At 43.0% G+C, this 15,580-nt stretch overlaps 1 protein-coding gene across 1 annotated transcript in view; it reads left to right on the top strand.

Moving 5' to 3' along the window:
• VPS13C (vacuolar protein sorting 13 homolog C) overlaps nucleotides 1-15,580 on the top strand; it is a 452,448-nt gene that overhangs the window by 375,175 nt on the left and 61,693 nt on the right. Inside the window, exon 72 of the mRNA XM_088446402.1 lies at nucleotides 12,063-12,174. Within this exon, the coding sequence (XP_088302528.1) occupies nucleotides 12,063-12,174 (112 nt within the window). The remainder of the gene's footprint in view (nucleotides 1-12,062; nucleotides 12,175-15,580) is intronic.

Genomic DNA, 15,580 nt, shown 5'->3' with positions numbered 1-15,580 from the left:
ATTAATAAATATTTTTTATATATACTATATATATATACTCTTATATTTTCATTCAATTAAATATATAGATGAAATATAGTTATTTTTTATTTTTTATGAGTATATTATCTATCAAAAAATACTTACTATACGGTGAAAAAAGAAGAAAAAAGTATATAGTGTGAAAAATAATATATGTGAAAAAAACAAAATAAAAATGTGATATTCAGAGTGTCAGTTGTCTGGCACATTTGTTAGTGTTGTGATTAAATGCAAATATACATTGAGATCAAACATATAAATCAAATATAATTGAATGATATAAAATAAATGCATAAATTATGCTGAATAAAGTGAAGATATACGATGTCATTGAGACCCTGTGTATGTGATTGTCTTTAGTTATAATGATATTAGATAAAAAATAATAATAAATAATAAATTAATGGGTGAATGCAATCTATAAATATCTTGGTGTGTTGCTATATGTGATTTAAAAAGTAATAATAATAATTAATCATGATTTATAATAAAGATTATGTTAGTAGAAACCTATTAAATATAATTGTGATATAATGTGAGGTTTATAGACCTATATATTATCATTCTATTATTGTACCGGATCTTAAATTGTATCAAAAAATATATATAGAGACCATCATTTATTTATCTGACTACTCAAGGAAAACTGTGTTGTTGTTGTTTTCATTTAAACCTTTGGGAATAGTCGTGTTCATCATATATATCATCCTTGTCTCTCTTTGTTCCAATTTTTTCTTTAGATCTCCTCCTCTGATCCCCAAGCAGATCCTTTCCATTCCAAAGGCCTTTAGGTGTTTTGGATTTCCTCCATGTTCTTTGAGGAAATGTCAAGCAATGCTGGTAAGTTGTTTCATCTTTGTTTTGTCTTTTTCTGCATTTCTAATGTTTCCTGCATGTTCTAGAATTCTTTGTTTTAGTTTTCTACTGGTCATCCCTATATATTTTTTGTGACATTCACATTCCAGACAGTATATGACTCCTTGTGTGTCACAATTGATGTATTCTCTTATCTTATGGATGTTTTCATATCTGTCTGTGAAATGTTTGGTACTTCTCATGTAAGCACAAGCTTTGCAATGACCACATGGAAAACTTCCTTCAAAATTCTCTTTCCTTTTTCCCTTGGAGAAATGGCTATGTACTAGTATATCACCAACATTCTGTGATTTTCTCCAGCTAATATTCACCTTATCTCCTATTTGTTTGGCTAGTTCTTCATCGGTTAATAAAACATGCCAATGTCGTTGGAGTGTATCGCGAATCTCCCTCCATTGGTTGCAATACGTTCCTATAAATCTGGTTTTTCCATCTCCAGGTTTCTCATCTTTGTTCTTCGGAGTCAGCAGATCCTTTCTGTCCTTATGTTTCGCCTCCTTTAATGCCTTTTTGATGCTCCGTTTACTGTAGCCCCTATCCAGTAGACGTTTTTCAAGTTCTTTTGCTCTCATCTCGAAAGTTTTCATTTCTGAACAGTTTCTACGTATTCTAAGCATCTCTCCCTTAGGGATGCTATTTTTGGTAGTTAGATGATGGGAGCTTCCAAAGTGCAGGATGTTATTGGTGGCCGTTGGTTTCCGAAACATATCCGTTTCTATGTTATTTGATCCTGTGATCCTTATAGTAAGAAAGTCACAGGATCAAATAACATAGAATAACATCCTGCACTTTGGAAGCTCCCATCATCTAACTACCAAAAATAGCATCCCTAAGGGAGAGATGCTTAGAATATGTAGAAACTGTTCAGAAATGAAAACTTTCGAGATGAGAGCAAAAGAACTTGAAAAACATCTATTGGATAGGGGCTACAGTAAACGGAGCATCAAAAAGGCATTAAAGGAGGCGAAACATAAGGACAGAAAGGATCTGCTGACTCCGAAAAACAAAGATGAGAAACCTGGAGATGGAAAAACCAGATTTATAGGAACGTATTGCAACCAATGGAGGGAGATTCGCGATACACTCCAACGACATTGGCATGTTTTATTAACCGATGAAGAACTAGCCAAACAAATAGGAGATAAGGTGAATATTAGCTGGAGAAAATCACAGAATGTTGGTGATATACTAGTACATAGCCATTTCTCCAAGGGAAAAAGGAAAGAGAATTTTGAAGGAAGTTTTCCATGTGGTCATTGCAAAGCTTGTGCTTACATGAGAAGTACCAAACATTTCACAGACAGATATGAAAACATCTATAAGATAAGAGAATACATCAATTGTGACACACAAGGAGTCATATACTGTCTGGAATGTGAATGTCACAAAAAATATATAGGGATGACCAGTAGAAAACTAAAACAAAGAATTCTAGAACATGCAGGAAACATTAGAAATGCAGAAAAAGACAAAACAAAGATGAAACAACTTGCCAGCATTGCTCGACATTTCCTCAAAGAACATGGAGGAAATCCAAAACACCTAAAGGCCTTTGGAATGGAAAGGATCCGCTTTGGGATCAGAGGAGGAGATCTAAAGAAAAAATTGGAACAAAGAGAGACAAGGATGATATATATGATGAACACGACTATTCCCAAAGGTTTAAATGAAAACAACAACAACACAGTTTTCCTTGAGTAGTCAGATAAATAAATGATGGTCTCTATATATATTTTTTGATACAATTTAAGATCCGGTACAATAATAGAATGATAATATATAGGTCTATAAACCTCACATTATATCACAATTATATTTAATAGGTTTCTACTAACATAATCTTTATTATAAATCATGATTAATTATTATTATTACTTTTTAAATCACATATAGCAACACACCTAGATATTTATAGATTGCTTTCACCCATTAATTTATTATTTACTATTATTTTTTATCTAATATCATTATAACTAAAGACAATCACATACACAGGGTCTCAATGACATCGTATATCTTCACTTTATTCAGCATAATTTATGCATTTATTTTATATCATTCAATTATATTTTATTTATATATTTGATCTCAATGTATATTTGCATTTAATCACAACACTAACAAATGTGCCAGACAACTGACACTCTGAATATCACATTTTTATTTTGTTTTTTTCACATATATTATTTTTCACACTATATACTTTTTTCTTCTTTTTTCACCGTATAGTAAGTATTTTTTGATAGATAATATACTCATAAAAATAAAAAAAAACTATATTTCATCTATATATTTAATTAAATGAAAATATGAGAGTATATAGTATATATAAAAAATATTTATTAATCATGTCTCCACACATGATAATATTGAATACCTATCATACTTATAATAATGGATGACTATATAATTTATTTTGATTCATACTATTAAATAAATATGAAAATATATATAGTATAATAAATACATATTTACCAACTATATTTCTACACATGACATTATTGAATACCTATCATATTTATAATAACGGATGACTATATAATTTATACTGATACTACTTCTATTTTCCTCTGAAAATTATGAATCACCCTATTAGCTTATCTATTTATAATCCAATAGAATATCCATTAATCCCTGGAAGTTATAATTACTATAGAGCGATAAAGTAAATATGACAGGGAAGAACCACCAACCTCCTTTGAGGAGGAAAACAGAAAAAGACCCATGGACACGCCCCTTAACAACAGTATCCATACACAAAGTATATAAATCACACTAAGGGACTTGCTCGGTTTGCCCTGAGGAAGCCGGACATCCGGCGAAATACGTATTGGCCTCTGTCAGTCTAGACCACGGAGTCACAGTCTGGGTGGTCCACAGCACCAGCGCGCCCGTATACTTCGGCGCTCACGCTAGCAATTGATAAAGAGCATTTCACACGACTCACGTGTAATAACGAGGCTGTGGTTCACCTTATCCCCAGTCTCCAGCATTAAGCAACAGCGCGTCTGACCACCACGGCGCCGACATAGGCGCGTGGCTGGAAAAACTACAGACGGCTGATCAATGACACATATAAACCACAGCACTTAATGGCATGTGTACCTAACATATATAAGCAATAATACTGAAGTGTCATCATACGATATATACTTATCTATATGTGTGTCCGATTATCAACATATACATGGAGTTAGTGTGTTTATACTAACAATACAATACCAATGTAAGAATTCCTATATACATCTTTTTTCTCACAACAGCAGTGCATGATAGACCAATTACATTACTGTATAAATATCTGAATAAATCATGTGAGATTAAATAATAAGCACTCATACTAAAATAACTACGAAATATTTTTTTATATATATTCAATTATATGTGTGCCTCATTATTAATGTATGTATGAAGTCAATGTGCTCATACAGTGGTTTTGAAATTTTTTACCAATATAAATTTGAGTCCTTAAAATAGGAATTCCAGACGACTGTCAATAAAAATGTGGACATAATATATAAATGTATCAACAACTGTTACAATACAGATAAACTGTGGATCACAGCAACAGTGAAGCAATAACTAGCTTACACTGTAGCGGTTGCTCTTTCTAATCGCAAATAAAACTATCCTGTGCCTTATAAAAAAACAGAAATTGTGTCGCTATTACATACTACTGTCTAATTAATAATAACCAATGTATTCTCACTTTATTTGGTGACTACACAGAATTATTGACATATGAAGGCATATATGATGCAGCTATCACGCAAATGAAATATAAGAGTTATTAATATTATCCAACTGTGACTCTATGGAACGACTTGACTAATTTTAAACACTTTTTTCATACTATTTGCACTTCTTTCTCTTTTTATCTTAATAAAATGTCAATATAAATATGTGTTTTTTACATATGAAATAAAAGTTAAGTTTTATTATTTTGAATAAAAAATACAATTTCCTTTTGTCTTAGTGTGCACCTCAATAGTCTCACACTGTACTTTTCTTTTGATTTGATATCATGTTTCCCTTACCATCAGAAAGATTTAACATAGCAGTTCTTTGTTTCTGTCTGTTCTGTTTCTGATAATATTAGTCTGATTACATATATTGTAGTGAATAATTTCAACATAAAAGGTCTGATTCATACAGTAGTTCATCCTATTTTTAAAATGACAGATTTTTGCACGGATATATATATATATATATATATATATATATATATATATATATATATACAGGTTGAGTCTCCCATATCCAAAATCGTTGGGACCAGGGGTGTTTTGAATATCTTATTTTTCCGTATTTTGGAATATGTGCATACAGGTTGAGCCTCCCATATCCAAATATTCCGAAATACAGAATATTTTTAGCATGACTGAGATAGTGAAACCTTTTGCTTTTTGATGGTTCAATGTACACAAACTTTGTTTAAGGCACACAAATATTAAAAATAAAGTCTAAAATGACCTTTAGGCAATGTGTATAATGTGTATATGAAACATAAATTAATTTCATGTATGTACACAAACTTTGAGCCACAAACTTATTGAAAATATTGTATAAAATTACCTGCAGGCTATGTGTATAAGGTGTATATGAATCATAAATGCATTCTGTGTTTAGATTTGGGCCCTATTCCTAAGACATTTCAATATTGTATGCACATATTCCAAAATACAGAATATTCCGATATCCAAAATACCTCTGGTCCCAAACATTTTGGATATGGGAGACTCGACCTGTACCATAAAATATCTTTGGAATGGTACCCAAATGTAAACACAGAATGCATTTATGTTTGATATACACTTTATACACATAGCCTGCAGGTCATTGTATACAATAATTTTTATAATTTTGTGCATCAAACAAAGTTTGTGTAAATACATGAAATTCATTTGTTTAATATACACCTTATATACAGAGCTTGAAGGTAATTTTACACAATATGTTTAATCATTTTGTGCTTTAAACAAAGTTTGTGTACATTGAACAATCCAAAAGAGAGGGTTTCACCATCTCAGTCATGTTAAAAAAAAATCCATATTTCGGAATATTTGCATATGGGAGACTTGTACTAACACTATTGGTTCTGCCTTTAATAACATTGCCATTTTAAAACCCACTGTGAAAATCTTGCTGTTAAATAAATCCATCCCATAATCTCTTACGAAAGCAATCTGTGAATTTCTACTTCAGGGTCCATAGGGTATCCACAGGATACCTTGGGGTATAGGTGTGACGTCAGTCGCAGGGCACCAAAGAGTTAAGCTTTCAGCCTCCCAGGATGCACTAGGTCCCCCTCCTATACCCCGCCCCCGGGCCAAGGCACCTCAGTTTAGTTTGGTGCCCGGCCGGAGTCGGGTGCACCTGTTGGAGTGGGGGCTAGAAGAGCCCCTGAAGCTTATTCTTCATGCAGCTGTGGCTGCACAACTGGATGAACAGCATGGACAGTCAGTCCTGACGTCCATGCTGTCTTCCCTACACCCCACCGGTACCAGAACGCCGGTACTGATCCGGGGATGCTGGTGGGCGTCTGGGGTCACAGCTAGCGGTGACCACAGATGCTCCGGACCATGGCCGGATTCAAGGGGGACAGAGGTAAGCAGCGGGGTCCCGCGGTGGGTCCCCGCTGATCACATGGTCCTAAGTCCCCAGGCAGGGGGCTCCCTGGGGACTGGCTGCAGCGTGGAGCCAGGCGACCAACCTGCGCTTCCACTACCCCCTGGGACAGCGGACCGCAGCAGAGCGGTAGCTCTGCGGCGTCCCAGGGGTTAAATGCATGCCAGGGGAGCGCGCCTTCCCTGTCTCACAGCCGGCGCCTCCCCCGCTGCACACAGCCCTCTCTGCATGCTGCCGACTGGTCCTGTGGCAGCGCTCCTCCCCCAGGCCAGCCTCCTCTCTGCTCCTCGGCGGCCATCTTCTCCAGAACGCATGGTGAACGCTGCTGGAAGCGCTGGACGGAAGCATTGTGGTCTGGGTCCCCCCGCATACCTCTCCTCCGCTGTGGTCAGGTCTGTGTATGCAGCGCTGTGTCCTACCAGGCCCTGTGTCTGTGTAGTTGAGTGATCAGCGCTGTTAGTGCAGGAATTGTTATTTTTCTGCATTGTATGTGACTGTGCTAGCGCTGCTGCCTGTAATCTTTTCTTCTCTAAACTGTCAGCTTTATTACTGTCCCTGTTCTTTCTGCTAAAGCCCTTGCGGTGCGGTGCTGCAGGGTGGTCTCTCGCCTATTTAATACTTAATTGGTGAGAGAGGTCACATACGTGGTGCCATCATGTCTGAAAGTGATTTTCCCCTCCGGCTACAGTGTACCACGTGCAAAGTACCGTTAGCGGAGGGGGAGGGTAGCGCGGAGGGCCTTTGCCGGCAGTGTTTGTCCATGGCGCGGCCTATTACGGTTACAGCACCGGTACAGGAGCCGCCCTGGGCTTGTTTCGCTCAGGCGTTAACAGCTTTAGTGGGCCAGTTAGCTCCGCAGCCCGCGTTTACTCCGATGGGTTTGTCCCAGCAGTCTGTGGTGTCGTCACCCATGCAGGGGTTCCCACGACAATTGGTGGTACCCCACAGTCTCCCTATTTCCCCGCTCCCGGGTTCTCAGGAGCCAGCGTGGGTTAACTCCCTGACGAGTTCTGTACAGCACTTGTCGGATGTGTTGCAAGGGGAGTCTGTGATGCGGTCTCATAAAAGGCCGGTGGCGTCTCTGTCCGCTCCTTATGAGGATGACGAAGGGACGTCTGATGATGGGGAGATTCTAGATCCTTACGATCAGGAACCTCTCCATACTAAGGACGCTGATGCTAAGTCCAAAGTATATATTCCTGGACTTATTCGGGCGGTCCGCACAGCCTTGGTGATTGAGGACGAAGTTCCCCCAGCGGCTAAATCTAAGTATGCCTTTTTCAAAGATGTGAAGGGCGATGCCACAGTCTTTCCTCTTTCGGGTCAGTTGGTGGACCATTTAGAGGAGGCGTGGAAACAACCTGGCAAAAGATACCAGCCGCAGAGACGCCTGGCGGTGGCTTATCCGTTCGCGGATAATTATTTTGCGAAGTGGGAATCCCCTCCACAGGTGGATTCTCACGTGACCCGTCTTGTCCGTAGTGCCACATTGCCGATGCCATCCATGTCCTCCCTTAAGGATGCTACGGACCGCAAGGTAGAAATCTGCCTGAAGTCCGCTTATTCCCTTGCAGGGGGGGCAGCACGGCCGGCTATGGCCATTTGCTGGGTTGCCAGAGCGATGGAGCGCTGGGCGGATTCATTAGAGGCTTCTTTTGAATCCGACTGTCCGGCCGATCAGGCGGAGTTGATTGGCAATCTCCGTGATTCGGCCACCTACATCAACGAGGCGGCTCTAGACATTAGTACTCTGGTGTCTAGAATTTCTTCAGCAGCGGTAGCTGCTCGTCGCACCTTGTGGCTGCGATCCTGGAAGGCGGACGCAGATTCCAAGAAAGGTCTGGAAGCGTTGCCGTTTACCGGAGAAGTTCTCTTCGGTCCGGATCTGGATAAGATTGTGGCCACGCTGGCGGCAGCCAAATCTGCCTGTCTCCCGTCGGCCGCTGCTCCTTCTGGTTCGGGACCATCGTCCTTTCGGTCATCTAGGGCCCAGGGCAGGCCCAAACCACAGTCGTTTCCTCGACAGGCTGGCCCTAAGAAATCGGTCAAGCCCCGGAAGCAGGCATGGAGTACCAGACGTCCGGCCCCCAAGCCAGATGACAAGCCTGCGGCCTGACGGTCCGGGCCTCCCTTTGGGGGATCCCAGGGTGGGAGGCCGCCTGCTACAGTTCGCCCAGTGTTGGTCGACCACTACGACAGACACTTGGGTTCTGGAGGTGATTTCCCACGGATACGCCCTCTCCTTCCGGCACAGACCCCCGGCTCGCTTCTTCACCACGGGTCTCCCATCAGACCGGAACAAGGCTACGGAGCTGCGGAAGGTATTGCACACTATGCTCCAGGCTGGAGTTATAGTGGCGGTTCCATTCTCCCAGAGGGGCCAGGGTTTCTATTCAAATCTATTTTTGGTACAGAAACCCAATGGGTCATATCGTCCGATTCTCAACCTCAAAGCACTCAACAAGTCTTTGCGGGTCCCGAAGTTTCGGATGGAGACCCTACGGTCCATCATTCTGGCGCTGGAACCTGGGGACTACTTGGTGTCATTGGACATACAGGACGCTTACCTGCATGTCCCTATTCTTTGGCGCCATCAACAGTTCCTCAGGTTTGCAATCAGCAGCGACCACTTCCAGTTTCGGGCGTTACCTTTTGGCCTGGCAACAGCACCACGTGTTTTCACCAAGGTGATGGCGGTCATGGCGGCTTCTCTGCGGCTGCAGGGAGTCCGCATGTTGCCGTATTTGGACGACCTGTTATTGGTGGCAGGATCTCCAGAGCTCCTGTTACGCCACTTGGACCTGACCATTGCACTGCTGCAACGGCACGGCTGGCTAATCAACTGGCAGAAGTCCACTCTAATCCCGTCTCGGAGGATTCTGCATCTTGGAGCCTTATTGGACTCGGGACAGCAAAGGATCTTCGTGACGGAGGACAAGATCTCTGCTTTACAGTCAAGGGTGCGCAGTTGCCTGCACAGCCGCCGGGTGTCCTTACACTCGGCGATGAGGTTACTGGGCTCCATGGTGTCGGTGTTCGACATGGTGGAATACGCCCAGTTTCACTCCAGACCTCTGCAGCACCTGATCCTGTCCAAGTGGAACGGGCTGCCTCAGTCTCTGAAGTCCCAGACGATTGTGCTCACCCCGGAGGTTCGCCTGTCCCTTGCGTGGTGGTTACAGACGATCCACCTCAACAAGGGACGTCCGTTCTGGGTTCCAAATTGGGTCCTGTTGACAACGGACGCCAGTCTTCGGGGCTGGGGAGCAGTTTCGGGTCCACACTTGTTCCAGGGCAGGTGGACGCCGACAGAAGCGGAGCTTCCAATAAATATCTTGGAACTCCGTGCGGTCTTCAATGCTCTCCAGCAGGCACAGCGGTTTCTCCAGGGTCACCCGGTGCAGGTCCAGTCGGACAACGCTACCACCGTGGCCTACATAAACAGGCAAGGAGGAACTCGCAGTCGGGCGGCTCTCGTAGAGGTCTCTCGGATCCTGGTTTGGGCGGAGCGCAATCTTCCGGCCATATCAGCGGTCTTCATCCCGGGAGTGTTCAATTGGGAGGCGGACTTTCTAAGTCGCCAAGACGTTCATCCGGGGGAATGGTCCCTGCACCCGGACGTTTTTCAACTACTGGTGGACAGGTGGGGTCTTCCAGAAATCGACCTCATGGCGTCCCGGCACAACAACAAGTTGCCGGTGTACGGGTCTCGCACAAGAGACGAAGGGGCGTCTCTGGTGGATGCTCTGTCCGTCCGGTGGACGTTCCGGTTCGCATACCTGTTCCCTCCGGTCTCCCTTCTTCCACGGGTAATCCGGAAATTCAAACAGGAAGGAGGGACGCTCCTGTTGATAGCTCCCGCGTGGCCCAGACGGCACTGGTTCTCAGACCTTCAGGGTCTGTCCGTGGACAGTCCTCTGCGGTTGCCGCTACGACCGGACCTTCTGTCTCAGGGTCCTTGCCTTCACCCGGACCTGACTCGGCTGTCTTTGACGGCGTGGCTGTTGAGACGGCCATGCTGAGGTCCCGGGGGTTTTCCAGCTCTGTGGTGCGTACCATGTTACGAGCTCGGAAACCGTCTTCCGCGAGGATATACCATCGCGTGTGGCATACGTTCTTCCAGTGGTGTCGACCGAGAGGTTATGCACCGCGGGAGTTTCGTCTGTCTCGGATTCTCGCCTTCCTGCAAGCGGGACTAGATCATGGGCTTCGCCTTGCTTCTTTGAAGGTACAGGTTTCGGCCCTATCTGTCTGGTTTCACCGTAGGATTGCTACAATCCCGGATGTGCGCACCTTTATGCAGGGTGTTCTCCGCATTCAGCCGCCCTTTGTTCCACCTGTGGCGCCTTGGGATTTGGCTGTGGTCCTGAGGGCTCTCCAAGGACCGCCGTTTGAACCACTGGGCTCAGTGGATCTTAAATGGCTAACAGCTAAGACTGTTTTCCTTCTGGCCATTGCTTCGGCCAGACGTGTTTCTGAGTTAGGGGCTCTTTCTTGTAGACCCCCTTTCTTGGTTTTTTATGGGAACAGGGCAGTGCTCCGCACTCGGCCCGAGTTTCTTCCCAAAGTTGTTTCCCAGTTTCATATTAACGAGGAAATAGTTGTTCCGGCCTTTAACTCACCGGGTCTTTCCGTGGGTGAGGCCTCTTTGGATGTTGTGCGGGCCTTAAGGACTTATGTTGACCGCACTTCTTCGTTTAGGAAGTCGGACGCTTTGTTTGTCCTCTTTGGCTTCCGTAAAAAGGGTTGGCCTGCTTCAAAGCAAACTTTGGCAGCCTGGATCCGTATGGCTATTTCTGAAGCTTATCTTCATGAAGGCCTACCGGTCCCTCCTTCTCTGAAGGCTCATTCCACTAGGTCTGTGGGTCCTTCGTGGGCAGCTCGACGTGGTGCCTCGGCAGTTCAGATCTGCAAGGCTGCTACGTGGTCTTCTGTCCATACCTTCGTGAGGTATTACAGGTTTGACACCTTCGCCTCTCAGGATGCTTCCTTTGGGCGGCGGATTCTCCTTTCTGCACAGGAGCGTCCCCACCCTTAAAGGATACTGCTTTGGGACATCCCCAAGGTATCCTGTGGATACCCTATGGACCCTGAAGTAGAAAATATGAGATATGGTAAGAACTTACCCTTGTTATCTCTATTTCTACGAAGTCCATAGGGTTCCACAGGACTCCCGCCCTGTTGCACCTGTGCTGCAGATGGGCTTTGCTCTGGTCACCGGTTTTCCGTCTCCCTCTGGTGAGAATGTGATTCTTGTATGTGTCCAGATCTTTGTTCTCTCTCTTCCTTCTCCTCCTCCGGCCTATGGCTTGGTAACTAACTGAGGTGCCTTGGCCCGGGGGCGGGGTATAGGAGGGGGACCTAGTGCATCCTGGGAGGCTGAAAGCTTAACTCTTTGGTGCCCTGCGACTGACGTCACACCTATACCCCAAGGTATCCTGTGGAACCCTATGGACTTCGTAGAAATAGAGATAACAAGGGTAAGTTCTTACCATATCTCATATTTTTCCATTCCTTGATACTACTTTTCCCTGCAGGTACTTCATGGTTCTGATCCAGTGTATGGCTCTAAAGGTTGACCAGGGCTTCCTTGGTGCAGTCATTGGGTTGTTCACTCCAGCCACCAATCCTGAGCTTGAGAAGCAACGTGTAAGTTGTCAGCATAATGATATATTATTTTTATTTGGAATAGAAATAAGCATTAATTACAAGAAAGGGTTGTTTTTTTTTTTTGTTCTTTTGCATAAAAGTGGGAAGAATATATTATTGCTATTGTTTTTAAGTTTCTGTTCAAAAGGTTTGAAATGCTTAGATGGCATTCCTTGCAATAGGTCAAATAATTTCTTCAGTGTCCATTGTGGAGTAAACCTGGTTATCATCTATAAATAAATGCTGAACAGCAGCTAACAGGGTTACAAATGTATAAATAAGGTTTGAAGCACCTATGATTTTACGTTACATTGAGTTTAACTATGGTAAGAAAACTGTTTTCTATATTGGTGGTTGAAGAACTAAACATAAGCCACAAGATCATAAAGTAGTTAAATTGAAAACCGTAAAAATATTGTTTAATTTATATTTTTAAGAGACCACAATGTCTGCAGTGCCGTGCAGGGTATGTACACCGTAACAGCAAAACATGACATATCAATGGTACAGTAATTGTAAATTGACTTATCTTTACTAGGTAGTATGTAGATTCGAGGCAAAGGTTGGATAACTTACTGTATCTCGACAGCCAAGAGGAGGTGTGTCACTGTGAGGGGGAGTCAGTTCAGTATTGACTGGGCATGTACCCAACGATGGGCAAGCATACAGAGTCTGAGTCACTGAAAGGAACTGGAGCACTGGGGAAGCAAGGATAGTGCTGGGGAGGAACATAAGAAAGGGAGGGCACTACCTGTGCAAGCTCACATAATAACAGGAGGAGAGAGCAGTTGAAAGGTGAACTGGGGAGAAGCGAAAGGGAGGAAGAAGAGTGGGGAATTTGGAAGGAGGAATGAAGGCTTTGATGAAAAGGTGAGTTTTTGAATAAGTTTTGAAGCTGGCAAGATTGGGAGAAAGTCCATCTTGGTGAGGGAGTGAGTTCCATTTGAAGGGGGTAAAACTTCTGAAGGCAACTGTGAGAGGTAGTAACCAGGGTGGAATAGAGGTAACAATTGGAAGAAGAGCAGAGGTATCAGGAGAATGAGTTTCCAGGAATAGGTTTGTAGATGTAGGAGGGTGCAGATTGATTGTTTTGTAAGTGAGGCTTAGGGGTTGGAACTGGATTATGTACTGAGGTGGGGGTGGGAAGCCAGTGAAACAGATTGGGAAAGCCAACACAGTCAATTAGACAGTAAAATAAAAGCGTACCAGCGTTTCATGATGGATTGAAGTGGGGAAAGTGGAGTAAGTGGTAGGCCAGAGATTGGCAGGTTAAAGTAGTAAAGGCAGGACATGATGAGTGTGGGGGTTAAAGGTTTTGGTGGCATCAGCTGTGCAAAAGGGACTGATCTTAGAGATGGTTTAGAGATGGACAGGGCCGGATTAAGGGAAGGGCGACACAGGTGGTCGTCCTGGGGCCCCCACACACAGCCCCCAGCCACATCCCCATAAACCATTTTAAAAAAATGGTTTATTAACGGTGCAGCGACCCGCAATTAGGCCCCGTCCCTCCTGCGATTTGGCTCCGCCCCCTTTTCAAACTGCCCGGGCTACCTATCGGCTCCTTTCTTCTCCGCCCACACACAAGGCGGTCGGGACCCGGGACCTGCTTCCTCTGCTCAGGTCAGTGGACACCATGGAGGGAGCACACTGCAGCCGGAAGGTAGGGGGTGCCTCGTTGCTGGTGTAGTAGGGGGGGCGAGGTTTAGTGTAGGAGGGGGGTGTCTGTGTGTTTTTAGTGTGGGAGGGGGGTGTCTGTGTTTTTAATGTGGGAGGGGGTGTCTGTGTTTTTAATGTAGGAGGGGGGTGTCTGTGTATTTTTAATGTAGGAGGGGGTGTTAGTGTGTTTTTAGTGCAGTATATGACGGTGGGTGCTGATAGTGAATGATGAGGGTTGTGTCTGGACTGTGTGTTGGTGATGAATGTATGATTGGGTGCTGCTGGGGTGTCCTTGGTGCATGACAGAGGAGGGAGGTAATTGGTGAATTAGGGGAGTGTCTGGGTATATACTGTATGTGTGATAAAAAAAATAACACACGTGTGTGTGTGTGTATATATATATATATATATATATATATATACATACACACAGTATGTATGTGTGTGTGTGTATGTGTATATATATATATATATATATATATATATATGCATGTGTGTATGATCGTTTTTTACATATGTATAAAATGATATGTGTTTGAATTGCTGGCACCACGGTCTTTTATATTTATATATATATATATATATATATATATATATATATATATATTACATATACATGTGTTAATATATTATATATTTATATATAATTTTTTTTTTCAACTTTTATTGATAGGGACCCCCACATGTTTGTTTGTTGCCCAGGGGCCCCCACAGACCTTAAGCCAGCCCTGGAGATGGACATAGTAAGAATGATGCATATATTGTGAATAGCATAGGTTCCCAAACGCGGTCCTCAAGGCACCCCAACAGTTGAGGTGTTGGAGATTTCCATAGTTGAGCGCAGGTGGTTAAATCAAATTGGATCAAACTGGAAACAGCGCTGTCACAACATTCAAAATGTGTTTTATTTAAATCTAAAAAAATAAAAATGATAAAAAGCCAGTATCATCTCTTACTACACGTGGAAATGTATACATCAATATCAAGAAATTGGAATAGCGAGAGGCCTCTTATAGGGCCATTTTCAATTAGGAGCGAAAAGTCAGTTATTGGCGATAATTATAGCCGATGATGTCATTTTCGCCATTTTCACTTATACCCATATTTAATTTCTAAGACTTTTTGCAGGTGCGAAAAGTCTTTGTAAAAAAACGGCGATAAGTTTTCACCACTGTTTAGGTGGCGAAAAAAAGTGCAGAATTGGGGTTTTGGGGTGTTCATTTAAAAAAAGTACCCTGCAGCCTTTGAAATGTCCCCTAAAAGTAATGTGTGTAAAATAAAAATAAAAAAATTAGCATAGGACCCCCCAAAAAATGTGGTTTTGTTTTGGGGGCAAAAAAAAAATGTTTGGTAACAAACTTAAAAACTAGCAAAAAACCTCGGGGGTCCCCATGTATGGTGCAGGTGTTTTCTAGAATGCGGGTGGTTGCTACAGGTGGATTTTTGAAGAATTTTTAAAAATCAATTTAGGGACTTAAAAATATACTTGCACCCATTTTCATGTACCCCAAATTTGATGGGACTAGTTATTTAAAAAAAATAAAGATAAATGCTATTCTTCACCACTTCTTCAAAGACGCATTTATGCACCTGCTGAGGCTGTTTAAAAACCCCAATTACCTTGAGCAGGCCAAATCGGTTGTACCCATAGTGATCCCCCATGTCAGATCATCTTTTTTAGGGTGACAGGCTGATTTCCCCAAAAAGTGACAGGACTTTACGATACCTTTCCGCCAGGTCCCATTTTCGC

Source organism: Taudactylus pleione, unplaced genomic scaffold (genome assembly GCF_031769625.1).
Source record: "Taudactylus pleione unplaced genomic scaffold, aTauple2 ptg000019l, whole genome shotgun sequence".
Classification (NCBI taxonomy): Eukaryota; Metazoa; Chordata; class Amphibia; order Anura; family Myobatrachidae; genus Taudactylus; species Taudactylus pleione.
Note: the sequence above shows the minus strand (reverse complement) of the source record. Positions and strands in the feature narration are given on the sequence as shown.